At 38.3% G+C, this 26,387-nt stretch overlaps 1 protein-coding gene across 2 annotated transcripts in view; it reads right to left on the bottom strand.

The window, feature by feature from the left end:
• The window catches only part of Cntnap5 (contactin associated protein family member 5), a 768,721-nt gene that overhangs the window by 48,939 nt on the left and 693,395 nt on the right, over positions 1–26,387 (bottom strand). For both annotated transcript variants that reach the window (XM_045150560.1, XM_045150562.1), the window contains one exon: positions 2,476–2,606. In XM_045150560.1, the coding sequence (XP_045006495.1) occupies positions 2,476–2,606 (131 nt within the window). The remainder of the gene's footprint in view (positions 1–2,475; positions 2,607–26,387) is intronic.

Below are 26,387 nucleotides of genomic sequence, written 5' to 3'. Positions count from 1 at the left end.
AGTCCCCAGACAGTTAACATGTCTAGTGCCAGAAGGTGCTACATGGGCGACTGGGGGAAATGGCCAATATCTGTCCAAGCAACTCATGGTCTAACATACTTAGCAACAAATAACCTGTTGTGATGCCCACATGTGCAATAGTGGCACACAACCATGGTGGGGGGGAACCAACTGCTCTTGATTTGGCTAACTGATCCCCTCAGTGGTAAGGGACCCATAGCTGGAGCTGGGAAATTAGTTAGAACCATATCAAAACATAAGCCCACTCTCCAATATCAAGCTACCAGCAATCATGGGCTACAAGAGGGTCTACACCTATTAAACTCTCTATAAAATGTAAGGGTTATCTCATTTGTCCTGGTGCTAACTTACTCTCCATTGGAGAATCTGCTTCTCTTTTTCAGATAGATGCATATCCTAAGGACAGTGCTACCCCATCATACCTCAAAAGGGCCCTGGCTGAAACTAAGGAAAATTGGCAGAACAAGCAAGGGTGCTGTTTTCCTAATGAACCAGATACCAGCACAAGGGGGAAGGAGATCAACACAGATAAAAATCAACTCCTACCAAATCAGAGAGCCAGAGCCTCAGAAGCCCCCAACACCTCATCATTGAAGCAGACCAAAAATGAACTCAACATGGCTCGGAGAAATTTTGCGGAAGAGGGGGTGGAAACAATGTCAGAGCCACATGTTGGGTCATGATATGCAGAGACATTTATCGTACCAATAACTGTGGGCTAACTCCACAATGCACGACCTATATACCTCAACAAGGAGGGGCCAGTGGGGAGGGGTAGGCCACGGATGAGCCTAATAATGGTACCAAACTGCCTGTATTTGCTGAGTACAAAAGTAATAAAAAAGAATATTAGAGAAGCAAATCACAAATGTAGAAACACTAATGTTCAATAAATAGATGAAAAAACTGTTAAAAAAAATAAAATTCCTTAATTGAATTAGATGAGTGATGGATTGAGTGGAACTGCAAAACAAAAGAGATCTATGAGCCCTGATGTGCACTGGTGAGTAGTGTTTTGAAAACTGAAAGAATTCACTAAAACATGAGAACCAATGACTATGAGAAGCAGAAGGATCTCCAGGCTAGAGAGGTACTCTACAAGCAAGTTCAAAGTCATGTCCCAAGAGGAGAGAGTAATCTCTGTGCCAGTCACCATAAAGATGACATGAAGAGACTGAGGCACACCCACTGTGCTTTGCAGTGGCAAGCCATTCATGTCTTCAGCTGCACAATGTTGATCCAATATAGAGAGAAAACATTACATTGCTCATCTATGATTAATGGAAAGGAAAACAAAGTATGTATCAATATTTCCAAAGCATATGGCAATCAGGTGAGATTTAAAGTAGTCTATGACGTCTCTTAAGAGAGTTGTTTCTTCCCTTGAGCCATAAAGATCTTTGCTCACAAGTAATTAATAATCACTTGTTTTGTGATTTTGGGAACCACCAATAGAGCCTGGAGAAATAGCAAGAAGGGTGAGATCTGGCTCACCAGTAGCAGTCTGCTCTTAGATCTCTGAGCCACTCAGCTTATCCACAGAAAGGAGAGTGTAAGGATAGAGGTCAGGGAATGAAGGGTGCTCCTGAGAGTGCTCAGATAGCTCATCTAATGGCTATATTTTTCACAAAGGAAGAAAACAAAGCCATCCTCAGACAGTTCAGATGTTAGTGCTATAGTTTTTGCCATAAGAGTGGGAAGTCAAAAATAGCAAGATTAGAAAAGGGGAAGGATGATTTAAGGAAATACCATGATTTCTGGGTTGATGTAAGGCCTAACATGAATTTTTGATCAAAAAGGGACAGTCATGACTTTATCTGCTCTCCACTGTGATGTGTCTTCATCTGCAGTGGGCTGCTGATGCACATCCACTATAATTCCATCCAGGCAACCGTACGCTGTGTTATCTTCTAGGTCCATCTGAAGTCACACAAGCCCTTTTCCTGACCAGTACTGTTTCCCTTCTATATCATGACAGAGCCTTATTATCTTGAAGTTACAATTTGCCCCTGACTTTCTCTAGAAAGTAAGTACTGAGGAGACCTTTTCAGGGCTCACACATCACTGGTGCCCACACCCCCACAGTCCTTGCAACAGTCTTTCCATTTTACGTGTGCCCCAGCCTTACTCAGTCCAGTTAAGAGGTTATCAAATTGAGTCCACATTAAAATCACCTGCTGTTTCCTCCACTCCAACATTTCTAATTAAGTAGATCTGGTGGAAGGTTTGAGTTTGCATGCCAGACAACACCCCAGTAGGAATGCTACTGGTGGGACATGGGAGTATGTTCTCTGAGAGCCTCTCTTCCAGAGGAGCCAGGGCTGGATAAGGGGTGATATAAACCTACCTGAAGCACATGGCTCTCTACGTGGCTTGAGTCACAGCTCAGAAAAGTTTGGTTGAATTAAGAAGCCTTAGCAGGCTGGATGAGTGGGAGGATGGAGAGTGTGGTACCTGGATGATAAGTTCTCGGCCCTCCCGGCTAATCTTCACATGGTGCATCCTTCTGTTGGCCAAGTTCTCTACGCCGATGGTGAATGCATGGATTTCTTCCTCGCCTAGCTGATAGCGAACTTGTAAACTTCCTTGAAAGAAAAATGTTAGGAATTAGAATTAAGAATAGTAGGCTCAAAATGCAATGCTGGGATGAGATTGGGATTTTGTTTTCATTTCTGTTAGCTAGGAGTAAGCCAGTCATCCTCCAAACTGTTTAATTTATTATATGTATTCATCCGTGTCTAATTAGAAAACCTTGAATTTAGCTGAGAAATGAGGGGTGTGTGTGTGTGCGTGTGCATGTGCATGTGTGTATGTTGTTATCAAATGAAATGCCAGTTTGATCTGGATGTGAGATACCTACCACTGTGGAGGTTGAGGCAGAAGGATTGTTCTAGGCAGCCTAGCCCACACATAATTCAATCCTATCTCAAAAAAAAAAAGCAATAGAAAAGCAGAAATTAAAATGAAAGGAAGGAAGGAAGAAAGAAACAAAGAAAAAGAAAGGAGAGGAAAAGAAAAGAAAAGGAAGATGAGAGGGAGAAAAGAAGGAATAAAAGAAGGAGGACAGATTCAATCTAAAAAAGAAAACATTCACAAAGTTGTTTTGTAATTGGACTGGTGATACCTTACATAAGATAAAGCTAAGCCCCTTTTCATCCCCACCACTTCCTATTGTTTCTCTTTCTTCCCAATACCCTTCTTGGTTTTAGACGTAAGCATGAGGAGGAGGATGCTTCCTTCAGGTCATACATTGAAACATGATGTCTCTGGTTGAAGAATGGCATGGTGAAGCTACAATGATTGACTTTAAGCTTTTATAGCCTAATGAAAATATTCAAATTTCACCACAATACTATGTTTTTATTTTTTTGTTTTATTCTTATTTATTTGAGAGTGACAGAGAGAGAGAGAGAAAGAGGCAGAGAGCGAGAGAAAGAATGGGCATGTTAGGGCTTCCAGCCACTGCCAACAAACTCCAGCTGCATGTGCCCCCTTGTACATCTGGCTAACGTGGGTCCTGGGGAATCGAGCCTTGAACCAGTGTCTTTGGGCTTCACAAGCAAGTGCTTAACCGCTAAGCCATCTCTCCAGCCCCCTGAATACTAGTTTTGAAAATGGCTGTTTACTATAAATTTCCTGAGATTCAACTGGGATTTCTTAAAAAAAAAAAAAAAATGGAAGGGATCTAAATGGAAATTTTGAGAGTCCAGAAAGCAACAGGACAAGAAGATTCTGAGTATTTAAAAGTTAAAAAAAGGAGGAACGAAGGAAAACAAATTTGTTATATTAGAATATAGAATGATCTCTACTTTTATTTTTAATTTGGAAGCCATCTTATATGAGTAAACATTTACTGAATTGTTTCTTTATCTCTGGTATATGTTCTCATTTAACCCTCTTCCAACACAGTTGGCTGAGATATGTGGGTAAGTGGCCAATATGCACACTGCATGTCCCTTTCACCACTCTGTGGGATCATCTGGACTGCATGACTGGAGTCTGCACAGAGGTACCCAAAGCTCTCTCCTTAGGCAAATTAGGCAGCATAATATATTTCAATCAGATGATGGTGTCATAAACTGAGGAACATCAGAGAGAAAAGTACACATAGTCAAAGTTGGGTCAGGAAGCATAAAAGTGATTCTGATCCATCCCCACAAACTTTCTCATGCTGTGCGTGGAGGTGGCTCTGGCAGAAAGCACCTACCTTGCACTTGAGTAACTGAGTTCAATTCCCAAAACCAATACAAGAAAGGTAAACATAGTAGTATGTGCCTGAAATCCCAGCACTGAAAAGGAAAAATTAACAGGATCCCTCAGCTCCCTGCCTGCCTTCCTTCTTTCCCTTCTTTCCTTCTTTCCTTCCTTTCTTTCTTCCTTCCTTCCTTCCTTCCTTCCTTCTCTCTACCATATACACACACATATACTTTTTAAAAATTACATTTAATGCCAGGCGTGGTGGCACATGACTTTAATCCCAGCACTCGGGAGGCAGAGGGAGGAGGATTGCCTTGAGTTCAAGGCCCTCCTGAGACTACATAGTGAATTACAGGTCAGCCTGAGCTAGACAGAGAACCTACCTCACACAAAAAAATGCATTTAATCTTGTAGAATTTCAGAAAATGCAAATGTGAAATAAGATTACAAATGGTCAAAGGCTGAATAGCATAAAGATAGTCTGAAGCTGTAAGATCATCAAGCAATGATGTCAGCTAATAAGAAAAGCTCCCTTAAGTTAATAAAAACCATGGCATGTTCTTTATTGTTTTGAAAAAAAGAACCATTGTTTATTTATTCATTTATTTGTATGATAAAGAGTGAGAATGTGAGTTTCATCTTGAATTAAGAAAAAAAAAATGGAAGGGATCTAAATGGGAATTTTGAGAGTCCAGAAAGGCAATAGGACAGGAAGATTCTGAGTATTTAAAAGTAAAAAAAAAAAAAAAAAAAAAAAAAAAAAAAAAAAAAAAAAAAAGAGGAAAGAAGGTACTGGAGTACCTCCTGCCTCTGCTAATGAACTCCATATAGACATACTAACTTGTAAATCTGGCTTTAGCTGGATGCTGGGATACCAGCCTGGCAGTGAAAAAATCTTTAGAGCCCCAGAGCTTGGAAGATGGCTCAGCAGGTTAAGAGCTAGCTACACAGGCATGGGACTTTTGTTTGGACCCACAGCACCCATATAGAAGCTGGGCATGATGGCCAAGTGAAGCTCTAATCTCAGGGCATGGGTAGAGACAAGGGATCCATAGGGTGTTCTGGCTATCTAAACTAGCTGAATCCATGAGTTCTAGCTTCACTGAGAGAATCTGTCTCAAAAAGTAAGGTGGATAATGACTAAAACACCCACTGTCAACCTGTGACTTCTGCATGCATGTGCACACATGTTCACATTCACCAATACACATATTTTTGCCCCTGCACATATGAACATGTATACATATACATATACATATATGTATATATATATATATATATATTTATATATATTTATACATACACAAATATTACTACTAATGATAGATAAGGGTTTTTTTTTTCAATCTTTACTGCTAATGTCATGTTCTTAATGTCTTTCCATCATGAGCATCCTTATCCACATGCACAGCATTCAAGAAATCAACAGCCCTCTGGTCTCTGTAAAATATATCTGCATCTCTGTCGTATCCACGTATCTTAAACACCTCACCACCCTCTTTTATTTGACTGTTGCAACCCATCTGATCAGGTTCCCTCAATTCCAGTCACATCTCCTCATTTCTTCACATACATGCATTGTTTTTTCTGCTATATAGGCAATGTAAGCACTCAAACTATGACTCAAATACTACTGCTTAAAATGTTTCAATAGAAAAAATAATATTTAGAAAAATTTTAAAAAATGTTTTTTTTTGCAGTGGTGTAACAAATTTTAATTCAAAATAGACACTCTGAAAACAATAAAAAAAATAAAGTCCAACAAGCTCTGAATTTACAAGAGTACACTAATAGTCACAGACCAGTTTCACAACTGCCTTGAAGTGCACATTACAGTAATTACATGCAAGTGTTATAGTTAAAAAACCCATGTAGCAACACTGCCAGATTTCCCAGAGGCCATCACACCTCCAGATCCTCTACCCAAAAGTGGGCAGGCTCTCTGCTGTGCACTAACGGAGGGATGCCTTGGATATCAGCTGGTCCTTGTTGCCAGCTTTGGCGCTTTAAGTTAGTGATATTGATAGAAAAACAAAAACAAAAACAAGGTTTGGCATCCAGAGGACAGTGGAGATTCATCCTGTTGATCTGGATACCTGGGCTAGAGGAGAACCCACATCTCCAACTCTAACACACATATCCTGAGCTATTCCAACCAGCGGAGCTCCTGGTCTGCCCTTCACCTTGTGCCTGAAACCTGCTCTCCACCTCATTCAGAGCTCAAATGCAGGAGCAGCAGGGGCTCCCTGTGCGTCCTGTCCTTCCCTCCTGCTGGCTTGTGAGCAGCTTCAGCAAGGGCAAGGAAGAGTTCTTGATGTTTTCAGTTTATCCTAAAGGCACTACAGAACCTTTGAATGGAAAAATGAGCTGTCACCACATCAGAAGAAAGTCTGCACTGGAAAGCACTTCCACTCCTGGAGACTTTATTTAGAGAGCAACATTTGATTATCAGTGGCACACCAGACCTCAGGCTAAAAGTATTTTTAATAAATGAAAAACATCTGGTTTTCTATGAATTATATTTTTAAAAAAACAGTGCCAGGAGAAACCTGAAAAAATGTAAATCAAAATTATAATCTCATAAGCAAACAGTGTTCATAGATTCAGCAGAAGTTAATGCTTAAAAAGTGTGTTCTCGGGGAGCCATATACATCACAGAACAGCTACCCATTGACCACAGAATGGCCCTATCTTTTTCCATAGTTGTAAGATCTTATTTGATCTTCTTCAGTGTTTCTTTGAACTGCTCCCATTACACACTGTCCCTCATCAACTAGACTCCCCAGTTAGCCTATCTGCCCTTGTATGCTCCCATCACTCCTGCCGCTGAGTTATTACACCCACTGTTGTCTCAAGCTAGAATGCTTCTCCTACAGACATATGCCTGGAAGTCTTCCGCATTCATTCCTCAGATGCAAGATGTGGTGTTCTGCATGCACACACACATTTTTGCATGGCTGTTGTTGACTGGTTATCACAGAGTCAACATGAAAATTTGTAATTGCTGCTATTTCTATCCCTTCCATACTATCAATTCTAAGTATTTAACTTTGCCTTTCTTTCTCTCTTCTTTCTATCCTGTTTTTTTTTCCATGCCTATTATCCCATAATTATTAGTGTGAGATCAACAGATTAGTTATATTCAAAGATATCAGTGATCCTCCACCACACTACAACCTCTCCTTTCTACTTAACTAGCTCAATGGCCTCATTCTTCAATGTGGCCATCCCTTGTACAGTGTTCCGAGAACCTTGGCCTATGATTACTTTATTTACTTGGTGGAACTCTGACTTATTATTCTATTCATAATGGCATAGCTGAGAGAAGAAAACATAAACTATGCACCACTTATGGGTCACTTTAAATCCATGCTGCACATGAGCCTTCATGGGTCAGCTCAATTTCAGTGTACATCTGCTGCCAATCTACTCACTGATTTTGACAAAATGAATGTCTGTCTTCTCTCTGAGATCTCCAACTCTGCCTTCTCCTTCCTCACCCTCTCTGCTAATGACCTGGACTTTAGCTTCTCTAAGAAAGTGGAAAAAATCACGTGGGTGTCTACAACTCCTGTCACCATAATTACCTGTCATCAAATAATCTTGTTAGCTTCTGAGCTCATGTGCTCTGTCATGCTTTCTGTTGGTTTCAATGAGCTACCCATGCTCATACCTAATTACAATTTATGCAACCCTTCATGTCTACATAATCACAAAATCTTTGTTACAATTTGGGTTTCTTTTGATGATGTCTACTACATCATTCTCACTATCATTTCCCTTTCATAAAACAAACACCCTTAACTTTGTTTGCCTTAGATATTGAAATATTTCTCTGCTCTCTTCTGGTGTACATTTGAACTCCCAAGGCACTTCTTATACTTCCTTTCTCCAATTATTCCAGCTACCTATCTTCAATTGTTCTACTAGTGGATATAATCAACAAACTTCTATTGCTAAGGTTATCATTGACCTGTGCATATTGTTAAATCCATGCAAAATCCTTACCTAATTCCTGTTAGCCTTTGGCACAATCCCTCTATTTTCTTTATAAAACTTATTATTATTTCTAGGTCCTACTTTTTGTCTCATTTCTCTGGGCACTCCTTTTACCTCTGCAAAGATAGTTCCCTCATCTGTTTTTCTTTCACTGCTTAGTGTTGAAACCAGCGTTGTTAAAATTGATGCTGCCTTGATAAACATGCATAAAGTATTGTGGTCTGTATGTCACCTACTTAGACGCCTAGGATTTTTGGGAACACCAACATTATGTAGCATGCAAGTCTAAAATTAAAACATCTGCACTTTTTAAATGGCTCATAGGAGAATTTTTTTTCTCATTTATTCCTAAATTCTGGCAGTCCCTGCCAGTTCTTGTCATTTCATTGTGTGTAGCTACAACATTCACATTCCAGTCTCTATCACCAGTCAGACAGCCTTCTTCCTTGTGTCTCTCTGCAGCCATGTCTCCTTCTCCTTAAAATGACACCAGTCATTGGATTGGTTTCCATGATAATGCAGTATGACCTTAGACTAACTGATTATGCATGTTAATACTCTATTTCAAAAAATAAAGAATAACCCCCTGAATTCAGGAAAGATATAAAATCTGGGTGATGTACATCAAAATCAATTAGTTATTATTAATATCATAAAAATATCACTGGCTACTTATTTTGTTCCAAGATCTATCATAATTTTTTTTTTCATACTTAATGAAGTAGTCCTAAATACATTCAGGTTAGCAGTATAACTTAGTGGAAGATAACTTGGCTAGCATGCATACAGTCCTGGGTTTGATCCACAGCAATGTAATAAACATCACATGTGCTTGTTATTGTATACATGTTTCAATTATAGGGAAATTGGGTCTATCTAATGAGGCAGGACATTTGTGCACCAGTCATTTCAAAGCTGTCTTCTCTCTGATTTGACTGTGGTCTGCATTTTCCTGAGGGCCATGCTTGGCTTCTGTTCCTTAGCCCTTCCTTCCAAAAAGAGGCTTTATTTTTAAATAGTGAGAACATATCATTAAGATAGCATGTAGTGAACAAAAAAAAAAAAAGAAAGAAGAAAGAAAGACAAAAAGAAAAGACAAAGGAAATAAAGAAAGGAGGGACTTAAACTAAAAAGAAAAAAATAATAATATGAAATATTCTGAAGTTAAACCAGTTATTCAAGCTTATCTTCAAGTTGACCTCTGTATAGTGTAATGTTAAATGAGAGAAATTGCCCTATTTATTTATCCACTTTGAGAGGGGGGATAGATAGAGAATAAGAAGAAGAAAGAGAGAGAAAGATAGAGAGAGAGAGAGATTGAGAGAGAGAGAGATAGGGAGAGAGAGAGAGAGAGAATGGGCATGCTAGGACATCCATCCACTGCAAAGGAACCCCAGAAGCATATGCCCCATTCTGCTTCTGGCTTACATGGGTTCTGAGGAATTGAACAGGGGTCCTTAGGTTTGCAGACAAAGTATCTTAATCTCTAAGCCTTCTCTCCACCCAAAATGAAGGAAATTGTAAATGACTCAAGTAAATTAAAACTAGAAAATATTTACGTAAATTATGGAGAGGAGGCCAGGTTATAATGGAGAGTGGAGTTGCAAAAGGAAAGGGGGAGGGAATTACCATGGTTTATTGCCTATAACTATGGAAGTAGTCAATAAAAAATTAAAAATATTAATAAAAGAAAAAGAAATAAATTTATTGAACACTCTCACCAATTTATGTTTAACAAGGAACCATAAATACACAAAGGAGGAATTGCCTCTTTCTTAACTCTTGAAAAGCTTTAGAAAGGTCATTCAAAATATAAAATGGGACCTTTTAAAATATCACATTTAAAAATTAACCTAGAATTGGGTCTGGAGAGATGGTTAAGATGCTTGCCTGCTGAACCAAAGGACTCTAGTTCGACTCTCCAGGGCCCACGTAAGCCAGATACACAACATGGCACATATATCTGGCATTTGTTTGCAGTGGCCATAGGCCCTAGCACATCCATTCTCTCTCTCTCTGCTTCTCTCTCTCTCTCTTATAATTACATAAAGTTAAATTAAGAAAAAGTTACTATAAAAATTAACCTAGAAATGAGTAAAAATTAAAACATGATTTAAAGTAGTGAAACTTCTAGAAGAAAACATAAAAATGCATCAACATTTTCAATATGACAAATTAATTACAAGCAATAAAAGCAGGAATAAATGAGACTATGTCAAGCTATAAACCTTCAGTTCAGACACAAAACAATACAATGAAATGGTGACCTACAGAATCATAAAATTTACCATCAGTGTATGTGATAAAGGCTGTCAGATATGTTGTTATGTATATAATAAAATATAAATTATTAGCACTTCAATAGCTACAAAACAAACTGCTTAAAAATAAAAAAAAGAACAAGAACATACATTCGTCAAAGAAACTATACATTATCTAAAGGGTAAGCAAAAGTTCTAAACATTCTAAGCATCATTTTTAAGTGTAAATCAAAACTGCAATGCAGTATTAACTTATATTTGTTTGGATGGGTATTACTCAAATGATGAGAAATAACAAGTGTTGGTAAGAGTGTGAAAAAGAGGAACTCTTGTACACTGTCTATAGCAATATAAAAGACATGGTGGATGCTTGAGAATAAAATACATTAATAAAGGAACTACTATATCCGTATACATATCTAGAGAACATAAAATCAAGTTTTTTTTTAAAGAGAGATATGTGTACATGCACATTCATTTCTTCCTGATTTACATAGGACAAATATGGGAGAACCTAGGTATTCAATGAAGTATGAATAAGGAATATGTGGTATGTTTCTAGAGGAATATTACTGAGCTCTAGAAAAGAAGGAAATCCTTTCACTTACAGTCACATGGATGACACACTTAAGCTAAGTTGAAGAGTATAGACACACAAAGACAGAAAGTACTGGTCCCATTTACATGTAGAATTTGAAAATGTACAACTCATAGAATCACAGAGGATAATGGTAGTTTATAGGAGATGGGATGGGGAAATATTGGACAAAGGGTACAAACTTTCAATTATAAGACAAAGATTGACTCTCAACATTGTAATATATTACATGGTCAATGATAGAAGTGTAGTTTTTTTTTTAATTTTTTATTTATTTATTTGAGAGCGACAGACACACAGAGAAAGACAGATAGAGGAAGAGAGAGAGAATGGGCGTGCCAGGGCTTCCAGCCTCTGCAAACGAACTCCAGACGCGTGCGCCCCCTTGTGCATCCAGCTAACGTGGGACCTGGGGAACCGAGCTTCGAACCGGGGTCCTTAGGCTTCACAGGCAAGCGCTTAACCGCTAAGCCATCTCTCCAGCCCAAGAGAAGTGTAGTTTTAGTTGCAGTAATCATAACAAATGTATAGGTATATGAAACAAGTTATGCACTTTGATTATATTGAATGTTTGACAACTTAAATTCAAATTTTCAATGAGATAACTTTATTTTTTAAGTTAACATTTTAAACTTGGTAAACTCAAAAAGCCTGTGGGTGATAAAGCCCCATTTTCTAGCAAAGAAAAAATTAAGTTCGTCCACCATTTATGCTTTGGCAAGGCAAGGACTAGGTAGAAGGAAAAGAATCAGCAATTCTAAGTGACATAGTCTCACCTCTTGGTGATTTTCTCAAAAATTAGTAAATTTAGTGCTTTGAGATCCTCAGATCCACTCAGCTATGATGGTTTTCTAGAGCTTAATTGATTCCTTATTTAAAAATTAACCTTGAAAACTCTCAGAGGAAGTAATCAACAGAAGCCCCATCCTTCAGCCAATTAGGTAGATGGGTTCTGGTTTACTTAGCCTATTCTGAGCACTTTTCTAAGGAACAATATCTTCTTCTATTTCAGTGCTTCTGTTTATGTTTGCGCAGACTCTCCCACAACCTGCCTTGCCTTTAGTTCAGAAGCATTTGTATAGACAAAGAGTCCTGTCACTGCAATTGAATACAGACCAATTACCACTTTGCTTGGTGCTCTATTCTGAGCCACTTCTCTATTGCCTGTTTGGCAGAAAAATGATATCAATGTTACTTTCCAGTTGCTAGGTGTGAACAACTCTTGACAAGGATTTTGCATTGGATCTATGCTCTCCAATCAGTCTTGTAAGCATGTGGAGTGGATAATCCAAAAAGGTCCAAAGGAAAGACTGGACAATGTTTTATGAGCTTAGTGATTACATTGAGCTACCAATGGCATGTGTGTCTTCCTCCAGAGAACCAACTGCAATTCATTCACATTTAAAAAAGCTCTCTTCTCTTGGGGATTGAGTGGTTGAGGCACTTGCTGGCAAAGCCAAGGGACCCAGATTTGATTCCATATTAGCCATGTAAAGCCAGATGCACAAGATGGCACATGCAACTGGAGTTCATTTCCAGTGGCTGTAGGCCCTAGTGTACCCATTTGCGTGCTCAATCTCTCTCCTCTGAAGTAAACAAATAAAATATATTTGTAAAAAGCACTCTCCTATTTTTGTATGATTTATGCTATTTGAGTACAATAGGTTTTGTGACTCAATTCACTAATTAGGCTTTAAAGTGGTCAGAATGAGGCAGCTTTGGAAATATTATCTTCATTATTTATGATCTACATACTTTAGGATATAAGCATGCTTCATCATGATGCTTCAAGCTTTAAAATATCTGGAACTAATGCTACTCATGTGAACATTAGATTAGGATCCCAATGACTATAAATGCTAACTGTTGAAAAGTCATTATAATTTGTTTTGGTTTAAACATGCTGCTGGAAAATACTACTTTCTCACAAGGAACTTGTGTCCATCTTGTTGTTTTTCTTTCATGTCTATTTTACTTCTTAAGGATTCAGCCAAAGCAACACACTATAGGCAGAAGGAGTACACCCTCCATGTCCAGTGGCATAACAACAAGCTAGACACTTATAGACTTCCTCCTGAGACAAACACAGCTCAGTAGGCAACACAGAGCCATAAGCTGACATTACAAGGCAGTACAAAGAACTGTTAGAAGGCATTTCACCCAGAGGCCAAACTAGGAAATCATGAAAGATTTGTCAGGGGAGATAAGCTCTGAATTGAGTTCTGGAGGCCACGTAAAAATTAGCCTTGTGCACAAGATAAAACCAGAGAGTGTCACTCAAAAAAAAAAAAAAAAAAGTCAAAAAACAAGAAGGTGGATGAAAGGATGTAATGCACACCTGTGTCTGTGTAGAGGATCAGTATTCAGGGGAAGAAAAAATAGAAAACAATATGTGATCAACACCGAGGGATGTGTGGGTAAAGTGCTTGCCTTGTAAGCATTAGGACCTGAGTTTGATCTTTAGTACCCTTATAAAATATTGGGTATAGTGGACTTCACAATCAATAGTAGCCCTGGAAATGCAGAGACAGGGACTCTTTGGGGCTTACAGGCTCATTTCTAGCCCAATCAGTGAGCTCTAGTTTCAGTGAGAAATCCTTATTAAAAAAAAAAAAAAAAAAAAAAAAAAAGAGTAAAAGAAAGGTAGAAAGTGACTCAGGAGAATTCTTGATGTTGACCACTGACCTCAATATACACGTGCATTACACATGTGCATCAACACACATGCGAACACTCATATACTTATGCACACCACACACATACACATGCGGACAATGGTCTGTGAAAAAAGGTTATCCTCAGAAGCTACTAACTCTACCCAAACCCATCAGTCTATTTGTTCAAAATGTTACTTATAAGGAGACTCTTGAAAGAAGTGCTCCTGTGAATATCAGGTCAAGCACAGTTTTCAAGACCATTCCATGGAGGGGGCTTGAATGGTATTTGATCTATAGCACAAATACATCCATAGAACAAGGTGCCAAACCTGTTGTATTCAGTAATCAGCTCTCAAACTGCCTCACTACCTGATACATTATGATCCACCTAGTAAACCTTAGACAATGTTTTCTGGATTCAATTTGCTAATTTCTGAAATTCAGTAGTGTGAAAAGTGCAGCCTGGTCAGACTGGCATGCACTCTTATGGGCTGTGTGTTCTCAGGGTGGCCATGAGCCAAGTATAGAGATGACAGAGTAGTTGGTGGTGTCTCCAGGCACTTCTGTAAATTAAAATATAAATGATGGGCAATTAGAAATGATTTCCTAAACCACTTTCTAAAGTCATTAATGCACAGAATAGCTAGCTCTTAAATAACTTTAGGCAATTTTTTACAATGCAAAAGCATCAAAACATAACCCTACTATCATGTTTATTGGCAGAGATAATCAATTATAAAGCTTTCAGGAGTGGAAGGGAAGGGAGTTGCAGTAAGTTCTGCCCCTGACATCCCATCTATGAGGTGGTAAGGACATCACCCAGGATCTGGTTACTTGTGAATTACTGTGTCATATTTCATCCTTGGCCTTAGATATAGGAATGAACATTTGCTTTTGGAAGATACATCTGGATCAGAAGATGTAATTTAGTCTGCAGAGTGTCAATGTTTGACCTGTAAATCAGTGGGAAACAGGGATATTTGGGGCCACTCTGTAAAAAGGCTCATGGAATTTGTTTCTTGTCCTTCCCTCAAGACCCACTTTGAGAATCCTGTCCTAATCCTAAGAAGGTCAGTTTTCAGGGGTTATTATTTTTTATTACAACAGTGAAGTTCAAACAGGTTATCATTTTGCCTAATGTCTTGGTGGTAGTAAAGGTTTTAGACCTAGATATCTATAACATCATGGATTTAAGCAGACCAGAAGGCAGAAAAGGTCTTCTGATTTGAAATTTAACAAAGGTGAGGATGCAATAGTCTAGTATTGTTTCCAAGTCCCTTCTCAATCCTTCATTGAATATTTGGTACTATAGATTTAAAAGACAATGGATACCTCATATGTACAAGTGTGCTCTCATCCAGGCTCTGGCTTGTGTGCATATTCATGCATACACACACACACACACACACACACAACGAGGGTTTGATTCTCTCTATATGGTTCATTACATATGCACTGAGTGAAATGAAAAATAACCTTTTTTTCTACAGACATAGTGAAAGTCATGGAAACAAAAATCAGAGTGAACATGTACATTAACCCATGAGGGGAAAGTCAGAGAAAATTAATCACTTTTCCATATTGTTAGAGAAAAGTGATTCTGAAGAGGCTGGATTGTGATGTAATGTGGTTTCTCATGATCAGACAGCCAACATAGGCTTATCAGTGCTTGCTGTGTGTCTTACTTTTCTGGGACTAGGATAACATGAATCAAGTATTCTGTGTTCATGGAACATACACACATGTACCAGGAATAAATGAAGGGTCATAACCCTGAATATACAAACTAAGAGAAGGTCTTTGCCTAGAGAAAATGTTCCAGGCTTTGGAGAAGATATAATGAACATAGAAGAGACTAGTCAATATCCTGAAATACCTGAGTGAGGACATGGTCTTTGTGTGAACACACATGCACATGCCAGGGTCTCTTGCCAATGCAAAAGAAAAGCAAATGCTTGAGTGAGTGCCTTTGGAATTGAACTTAGGCCAGCAGACTTTGTATGCGTCTTTCACCATGAAGCCATCTTCCCAGTCCCCAAACTGTCCTTCGCTAGCACTCTTCTTTATTCACACCAATCCACCTTCCTCCATCATGTTTGTGGTGGTGTGCCTGCACTATAAATCAACACAATATTCAGTCCTGACTTATCTTTTCATATCTTGTATGAACTTGTCTGTTATGAGTGTTTTCAGGAATCCTTTCCCAGGATTCTATATTCTATTAGTAAGCCACATCTTAAGAGTTTTATATCATTACTTTCTGACTCTTAAACCTAGGGGTCTGCATGTAGATATGATAATGTATTTCTATATAAACATGTTCGGATGCTGGAGCACCTTGCACTTTCCCAGTGGACTCTGGTTCGCACTATGGTAGGAGTTAGAAGATTCATTGAAGGTTGAATTGAGAGGTGTGATAATTACTTTCTACAACTAAATACATCACAGAAGCAACTTTAAGTTAGGATTAGTTTCAACTTTGATTTCAAAGACAGTTTGTTATCATGAAGAAGACATGACAACAGGGGATATTCCATATCTATCAATGGGCATATAAAGTAGGAACTCCTCATATTTGGATTAGAAAACAGAGATAGGAGTAGAATCAGGACTAGGTGTAAGACCTTAATACTTCAATGCCCTTCCCTAGTGACCTGTGTCCACCAGGTCCTAAACCCATGACCTCTTAAAACATCATCTGGGGAATAAGTATACAAACATATGAGCTGTTGGAGACACTTGGTATACAAATCATAATATTCGGCCACTCCCTCCGTAGCTCAATGGTTGTTTCATTCAGTTCAACTTCAAAAGAACTCATAGTCTTAACAGTCCCAACACTGTTAAAGTCTGCTAGGTGTGATGGTGCATGGCTTTAGTCCCAACACTTGAGAGGCATAGGTTGGAGGATCTCTATGAGTTTGTGGCCATTGTAAGACTCCATAGTAGGGCTGGAGGGATGGCTTAGTGGTTAAGGTGTTTGCCTGCAAAGCCAAAGGACTCTTGTTCAATTCCCCAGGACCCATGTTAGCCATATGCACAAGGGGGCTCATGTGACGAGTTCGCATGCCCATTTTTTCTTTCTCTCTTTCTCTCTCTCTAAAATAAACAAATAAATAAAAGTAAAACATTTAAAAAAAAAAAAAGAATCCATAGCAATTCCCAGGTCAACCTGGGCTAGAGCAAGACCATACCTTAAAAAAAAAAAAATAGCCTAGAACTACCTTCACAAGAACTCATAATAGGAGGAAAAATGATGACATCAAAATAAAACAGAGACTAATGGAGAGAGGGAGGGGATATGATAGAGCATGAATTTGTGAAGGGGAAAGTGAGGGAGGGGTGGGAATTATTATGGTTCATTATCTATAAGTATGGAAGCTGTCAATAAAAAATAAATTTAAAAAGGGGAAAAAGTCTAAATTCTCTACTGAGCTAGGACTTCCAGAACTATAGGCAATTAACCATGAGCAAGTGTAATTTTTTTAAGTTATATACTTCTAACATACAATGACAGATAGTAAAGAGTAAATATTCCTATTACACATGGGAGAATAGAAAAACAATAGTTCACAAACAAGCCTAAAACCCAATGGGGAAAACAGTACCCGCTGTAGCTCCATGTCCATGACCCCTGGCTCCTGGCAGCATCATGTGGACTTGAATGGGCTTGTGCATTCTTGCTCCTATAGCCATCCTACCACCATCATATGTGGCATCTCTGTTGGGCTTCTTCCACTCAATACCTATAGTTTTCCTTGGAGAACATCCTATGTTCCTGGCATCTCCATTATCCTGCGGACTGTCCACTGAAACTTGGCTTTCCCTCATAGTTTCATGCACAGCTCTCTCAGGAGCTCCAGAGACTCAAACACCATTCCACACTGCCTGGTCTTGTCAGCTTTATTCTTCAACCATAGAGCAAGCTTCAGCAACACTTAACATTTTCATTGTGAATTCCTAAAAATACTTAATGTAGATGAAGGCATGTTTTGCTGCCAGTTTGAGATGTAGCCTTGCCCTCTTTGTAACATATCTGCAAAGACTTCAGAGTGCTTGTGAACCAGGAAAAGTATCTCCCAGGCTGCTCCATTGGAACAGGGAACCCCTGCATCTCTATCCTTTCATGAATCTCTTTTTAAGTAAATTTTCCCTGAAGCCTTTGAAGAGTATGATCTCACCCTCAAGACACCATTCTGGTTGTCTTGGTTAAAAGCACTTAGCTTATTTATTTATTTACTTACTTTTTAGGTAGGTTCCCACTAGAGCCAAGGCTGACCTGAAATTCACTATGTGATCTCAGGGTGACCTTGAACTCACAGTGAACATCCTACCTCTGCCTCTTGAGTGCTGGGATTAAAGGCACGTGTCACCATGCCCTGCAACTCAGATTTATTTTGTTGTTGTTGATGTTGTTTATTTTTATTTATTTATTTGAGAGTGCCAGAGAAAGAAAGAGACAGATGGAGAGAGAGAGAGAATGGGCATGCCAGGACCTCCAGCCACTGCAAACAAACTCCAGATGCATGTGCCACCTTGTGCATCTGGCATACATGGATCCTGGGGAATCAAGCCTCGAGCTGGGGTCCTTAGGCTTCACAGGCAAGTGCTTAACCACTAAACCATCTCTCCAGCCCTTTTAACTTTTTCTTCTGTTGTTTTACTCAGCTTAATTTTAATGGCACCAGTTTCTATAACAATTATAATCATTTTGTCCACACACATGCATTGTTAACAACTTTATACCTATTCATGCTGCTTCTCTTGCAAACCTGTATTTTTTCATATATTTCTTCTTCAAAGTTTGTTTTGAATTTTCACTAAAATTATGTATAAAAATCACGAGTTCTAGGCATGGTTGTGGTTTATCATATCCAGGGGTACTCTAACCCAAATCCACATTACTCAGTCTCATTGTCCCTGAAAGCTAGATCTTCCAAAGCCTTGGCAGATCAACCTGCTTTGAAAGAGAAGCTTGGTACATTCACTTCCTTTGCTGGAGTCAGGAGCCCCCAATTGCAAGTCAGCACCTGCTCAGGTCTCTGCTTCACTGTCTCTCCCACAGGAAATCCTTTTTTGCCTCACACCCCTACCATTATTCATTTTGATATGAGCCCATATAATATTATGAAACATAAAAAGGCATTTTCTCCCTTAATCATGTTATAGTTTGCATATTTCTACTAAGAATTATTATATTTTATTTAATATGATTCTTACAGCCTAATGTTAGCTGTAGGAGAACATCGATTATGACTCTTTCATTAATCTCTGTATATCTTATGTTTGTGTGTAGACCATGTGTATAAGGTAGTGTGTGTGTTGGATGCACATATGTGTACAGATATACATGCCCTACCCATGCAGTTACAGATCTTTATCCCTTGTCAGACTGGGAATACAGATATGTGTGGTCATGCTCAGTTTTTTTTTTCTTTAAATTTGAGATTTGAAGAGCTGAAAATGGTGGTTTCCCACCCAACAGACCCTCATGCTTAAGCAGCAAATGCTCTCAACCAGTGAGTCATCTCCCTAATCCCTCACATCTGTATCTCAAACACTTAGCATCAGTAACTGACACATAGTTTAAATCTAAATCTAATAAATGAAAGAAAGAAGCAAGAAAAAGTTTTAAGTAAAGCAACTATGAAAGGGAATAGAGAGTTTTTATAATGGGATATAAAAAAATTAAGCAAAAAAATTACATAGAATATTATTAGTTAAAGCATACACACACACACACAATAACAAGCTATGAGAGACTGGAATTTTGGACTGAAGTAGAGATCGAGAATGCTGATATGAGAGCTATGAGCAAGGTGCTTCTGCTGATAGTTTGGCTGACCTGATTGAAGCACAGTCAGCCCATGTGAAATGACATTGCACTAATATAAGGCTTCACTGTTACCTTAAGATTCATTCCTTCTAGATGTACACATAAAAAAAAGTGTACACTGCATGAGAGCACAAACCTTGCCCTTTCAAAAGACACCTAATACGTATTCAATGACAGAGTCATTGGAGAGAACTAAGACACAGTGGTTGTAATCAAATCTTGAACCATCCACCAACTTTCTTTTATTGAGAATGTGAAGAGAGTAATGGCTACAGACTAACTTGTCTGGGTCAGATTTTAGGACACCTCAAATATCACTGGGATAGCCCTGAGCAAATCACATGAGCCTTCATGATGTAACCCATTTGTACAAAATGGATATAATTCTGATATATATTTCATAAAACTGGGAAGAGTAGTCATATCAAGTTCTTTAAGAATATCTGGAATGCATCATTAGTAAATGTTAAGTAGCATTGTAATTATGGTTTCACCTATTACTTTTGCTCTCGGAGGCTGAATCAAGAGTCAGGTTAAGTAGCACATCACCATCACCATCATCATCATCACTGTCTAGCCATCTTGGTCTTGTTCTTCTGTCATTGCGGTTTGTCACCATTACAATGTGCCTGACAAGAACACTCTTAATGCAGAACCATATTTAAGAACTCTGTTTTCACATCAGGGAAATTACAAAGAAGCAAGAGTAGTGATGAGCACTGAGACAGCTGCCTGAGAGATGGCCTCATTACCTTCTGCTACGAACTGAATGTGCACGATTGACTAGGAAGGCAGCACTCGGAAAAATTCTCAATGTCTTCATTCTCATCTTAATCTCAAACTTCTATACCATGAAAAGGAAACCTTTGATACACATGGAATACTGGGAGGGTGATTTCGTATGTATATAATGGTGTCAATGGATCATATTTATTGCTGTTTTATAGACAAAATTATGACAGAAAGATCACATTTGGGAAATACTAATTCAAGTATATATTTAATTATATGGTGATTGGAGAGCAATTCAAGTAAATCCTTCACATTCTTTACTAGGTAAGAGGGTAATTAAAATAGAGCAAGATGTCACATGGGGTATCTGATCTGCATTCCTTTCACCTACGTTGCTTGCCTACTCTAGAAATGAACAATCAGCCAAAGTTGGGAATTAGTCACTAAGACATTTTAAAACCAATTAATTCACTTCTAATATTAGAATCATAGCCCATGTTTTAAACAGCCCTCTCTCATTCATTTTTATTGCTGGCTAATGAAATTTTGTAATGGCTAAAAGTTAGTACAGGACTATGATTTTCATCCAAAAGTCACTTCTCATCACCTACTTTGAATTGAAATCCCAAACATAGAATCATCCTCTCTAATACCCTAGTAGTACTTTGATAATTAGAGCTTGTTAATAGTCCACACTCCTTCCTTCCATGGGCAGACTAGATGTTCTTGCCCTCGGGTGGTCATGACATTGTTACTATTAGATTGCCGATCAAGGCATGGACTTAGGTCCTTTGTGATACATGTCTTAAAAATCAAAAGTATTATTTATTGTTTACAATTTATATTTGTGAAGAGATTTGAGTTCCCTAAATACAAACAGAAGGCATGTTCATAATTAGTAGTACCTCAGTGGGGATTATGGCCTCTTCTGGTAAGAGTGTATTTATATATATTCACATTCACAGAAGCAGCTTAAATGACTTCAAAACAAATGGGGGCATATTTCCCCTGAAGTCAAGGAGGATTCATCTATACATTGCTCAAGAACCTGGGTGGATGGCAGTCCACTCTTACCCCCATGGTCCAAAGCACATGTTGTCATTGAGCACCATGGCTGTCCTGTACACTGGGGAGGCTCCTCTGTGCTTACTGTCGGCCTGGCTGAGAGGAGCCCAGTTGTCACTGACTGTACCAGGGAACTTCTCTCAGCCATGAAATAAAATAGAACATACAAGCAGCATTACCAATTCATCACTCTTTTAAAAATTCCATAAATTTTACATATTTGACCTGAACAGATGAATACAACAAAAACCTGCAGGGGGGTGGTAAGATTTCTACAGCACGAACAACTCTATTTTAAGGTTGATATTATTTTTGGGTGCCATTGTACTTTCATTATCTGTAATATACCACATTTGTGCGTGGCTTTATTAAATACGTTGCCAATAATTCACTAACTCTAGAATTTTACATGAGAGTTCTAAGATAAATGAGTTTCTTAAGTGTACTTGTAGCTATCACTTTCTTCTACAGTCATCTGAGCAGTACTTTCTCCCGGGGCTTCATCATTTTTCCAACTTTACTGTCCTTAAATCATACTCTGATTTACTACCAACTACAAAATAAAGGAATATGTGTGTGTGTGTGTGTATGTAAATATATATGTGTATATATGTATGTATGTATGTATATATTGATAGATAGATAGATAGATAGAGATAGATAGATAGATAGATAGATAGATAGATAGATAGATAGATAGATAGATAGATAGATATAGATATGGAGTCTATTTTTCCCAGTTAGGCCTCAAAATCCCTATTATAGAAGATGACCTTGAAATTGTTATCTTCCCCCATTTCTTGAGTGTGGAGATTATACACATGCACCATGGCAGCAATCAGTTCTCCTTGCTGGACAAAATGTCCTACTACAAGCAACTTATTGGAAAAAAGAGTTTATTTAACCTTACAGTTTCAAGGTGAAGCTTTGTCATGGCACAGAAAGTATGGCAGAGCAGACAGCTGGGCATCACATTTTGTCAAAGCTTCAGAATGAAGTAGTGCTAACACCCACTGGAGCTGACTAATAAACTTCAAGCTCTTCCCCCTCTTCCTTGTGACACACTTCCTCCAGCAAGGTTCCACCTCCCAAAGACAACCCAACTTTTCTAAACAACTCTACAAGTTGGGTTCAGTAAGAGGTTTAAAGACAAATACATGAGAAAATGGGGGACATTTTACATTAAAAGCACAATGTTCAGCTTATAGGGCTTCTGGAGATGGAACCCAAGGGAAGGTGCATGCTAGGAAATCACTCTACCAGCTGATCTTCATCACTAGACTTAAGTATAGTTTCTTACTATAGGATGTCAACCTCAGTTCCAACTCCATTTTCTCTCTTTTATATACCCTTGGAATAAAGGGAACAACTATGTGTTGTCCATGGCATTTTTGTCTTCCTACTGATGGCAATATATGTGTTCAGTGACAAGAGGATATTAATTTATGCAACATCAAGATTTTGGTAGACTTTGAAAATGTAAGGCATGGTTTCAACCTTGTGCAACACATTACAAATGCTCAGCAGACAGCAATTGCCTAGAATGATACTGGTACCAGGCCTAGGGGCAGTGTAGTGTTGGATACAACAATAGGCTGAATTTATATTTATGTTCCCAATAACCCTGAACAGTACTTTCTGGCATGGATCTGGACATGGACACTGTAACGGTCACTTGTCCCCCAAAAGGATTTTCTGTGTTTTGTGATATCAGCAATTGAGCATTAGCAAGGGCCCTTACCAAGTTCTACAATAACTTTGGCACATTTTTACAATACATATATAAGCCTATATACATGGGCATAACACTTTTCACCAAGAAATTTACCTATAGAAATAACCAAAACCTTTAAATGTTAATAGTCATTAATCAAATCATTTAAAATAGTAAAAAGTGCTAAAATGAATCATAATGTTCAACTACCAGAGAAATGCACATATGCCATATAATCTCGTGTAATTATCTGGTAATTTGTAAAATACAGAAAAATATTATATTTATAATATTTTAATTGCCAGTAATTGTGAAACAGCATATATATATTCCTCTCCTTTATAGCCTGGAGATATATATATATATATATATATATATATATATATATATATATATATACACACACACACATATATATGCCCTCCCCTTTATAGCATGGGTATTTAAACATGATCTACCTCACCTCTCTGTGTGTGAAACAGCTGTCTAGGAAGGCTGTAGCTTAATTAGCCATTACTCCCTGGAAATTTGTGCTCAGTAGATTTTATATATATACATACACTCTGATCATGCATTTAACCACTGAAAGTTAGAGAAATGATAGTAAGATGATAGATTGGTAAATCTATCATATAGATAACAGATAGATATACTATTAATTATGACATATGTTGGCCCTGGGATAACTTATCTTATGTAATCCTTATAACAACCACAGGAGTTGGTTTCGATATTTCCATTTTGTAAGTGAAGAGAACAAGGGCCAAAGAGTCTTATGAACTAAAGGTAAGAAGCAAGTGGAGAAATGCACCCATAGCCAAACACTTCTCTTAAATAAATGTACAACTACAGAACTAGTTGTAAAAGTAAAATCTTAGACCATCTGTCTTAGTGAGGAGAATCAATGGCTACTCATGTATATATTTATGTTTAATTTTTCTTTGTTAAGTATTTTCAGCTGTGAGTTATCTATAGACCTCTTTTAACAAGTGCAATGGAAGAAGATGTGGGGATGCACAAACTGAACATGGAAGTGGCCCCACTTAATTGCAGGGGGTTCAAATCCATGGTCATGCTTCCACACCAAGCTCCTTCAGCATGATCAAAGGCAGCTGCTATTCTGTTACTTACAGATTGTGCAATGCCAGTCCCTGCTTCCATTGTCGTTTAGCCAGAAGCATCTCTGGGAAGCTTGTAAGAGCTTCTGCTACAGCCCCTCCCCTTTATAGCCTGGATATTTAAACATGATCTACCTCTCTGTGTGTGTAACAGCTGTCTAGGAAGCCTGTAGCTTAATTAGCCATTACTCCCTGGGGATTTGTGCTCAGCAGATTAATTCTTCAGAGAAAGTACAGCTGGCAAGATGAAACAGTACAATAAATTGTCTAAACTTTTATTTTTAGGGGAAACATTATTTGTAAATATCATGTGCCTTTCAGAGGGATTTGTTGACATCAAAGATACTAGAGGTAAGGTGTTACAGTGAGCCAATCAGAGATAAAGTCTACCCCTATCAACTTCTCCAAGTGTCAGGAAACATTACAGAAGAGAGAGTGGAAGTAATGTGAGAGCCAGAGGTTGGGATGGAATGCTGTGGGCTGCTTGACATAAAGTGGCTGTTGCACTCATGAACCCATGGCAGCTGCGTCACCTGCACAATTGGGCACACCAACTTTCTACAACAGTGCCAGGGAAGAGCATGGGGACATAGACAAAATATTTATTTTATCATTATTATTATTTTCCATGATGCTTTATTGGTAATAAATGGTTCCTGTGGAGATAAAGAGACATTTTCTAGTGGGGTATCTACTGGCAAGTTGCATACACTACAGAGACAGTTCCAGGTCTGCTTTGGTTAGAGTAAGATCCTGCTTCAAAAAAAAAAAAAAAAAAAAAGATTTAAGGCTATATTAGTTATTTTCATTGTGTGATTGGAATATGTTACAGAAGCAACTTTATGGAAAAAGGTTTATGTTGGCTCATGGTTTTAGAGAGATGATGGTCTATTATGGCAGGAAGACTGGGTAGAGTACTTGTGTGTGGCTGCAACTGTGAGAGGCACAGCATCCTCCCCTGTAGTTGGCCTGAAAGCAGAGATAGTAGGCAGGAACCTTCACAGGCTGCCCCTAGTAATCTAATCCTGCCCTGATCTAAAAGAGTTTATAGTAAGGAAGATAGGGGAAAATTACAGAACACATGGAGGAGAATTCAGCTGCCTTGAGAATAACTGATAAGGCATAAAATAAGCATTAATGTTTCTTTGCCCAACATAGAATACTTATATCATGTTTAGCTGGTAATTGCAATCAAAAGGGAAAAAGTATTATGCAATATAAATACTGACAGTGTGGTGTTTTCCTTACAAATCAAATATCAATTTGTAGTAGTCTTTCTGACTTTCTCTATCCTCAGACACTGCTCTGCCTGCAGGAGATTCCACTGTCTGCTAAGGTTGCATAGGTATCACTGAGAAACATAGACAGAATAATCACAGTTCACATCTTGAAGGTCAGGTCTCAGAGATGTTAAGGGTTTAAGGCAGGTTAGAAACACATGGATAATTTTTGAACCATGGGAAGGCAAACAACCCTTCATTCTGGAGTCTGGTTGAAGCCTCTTAGTAGCTGAGAACATTTGTTGTTAAGGTTGCCAACACAGAGACAATATTTCTTATATATAGAACTATTTTCAAGTAAGAATTGTTAAAATAGTAATAAAACAGGTTTAAGACATGAGCTAATAATGCCTGGAATATTGCTTTACTCCAGCTTTGCCTAACTCCTTTTCCAGGTATTTTCTGAGCATCTCACAAACAAAACCAATAACTTCTGTTTGCAGTAAGGATATCCTTACTTTCTGCATCCCTATGATCCAGAGTTTTATCTTCTTAGCTGTAATCCTGTCCTGTGCATTCAAGACCTACTCTGTGATCTCATTTAACTTTCTCAGCAGGCCTTTGAAGATAATAACTACAGAGCTCACCAAAATTGTATGTGCATATAACTCCTTTAAAGACAAAAAAAAATAAAGTGAGACTCTCCTTCTAGAAGTCTATACCCAGACTCTCAGTGTGCCTTACTCTTTTCCTGAGTATCTTTCTTGCTTGTACTCAAGTGTGTTAAAAGCCTCTATTGGGTCTAATGAGATGACTCAGTGGGTAAAGTGATTGCAATGCAACCATGAGTTCCAGGGACCCCGTCACTCACATAAGATGTCAGATGGTGTGGTGGATATCTGTGATTCCATCTATGCCTACTGGTGAGAAGGGAGGTGGAAATGGGAGAATAAGCTCCAAGCAACATCC

The sequence above is a fragment of the Jaculus jaculus genome, chromosome 5, assembly GCF_020740685.1.
Source record: "Jaculus jaculus isolate mJacJac1 chromosome 5, mJacJac1.mat.Y.cur, whole genome shotgun sequence".
Lineage (NCBI taxonomy): Eukaryota > Metazoa > Chordata > Mammalia > Rodentia > Dipodidae > Jaculus > Jaculus jaculus.
The sequence above is the reverse complement of the archived record's forward strand: the minus strand, read 5'-3'. Positions and strand labels throughout refer to the sequence as shown.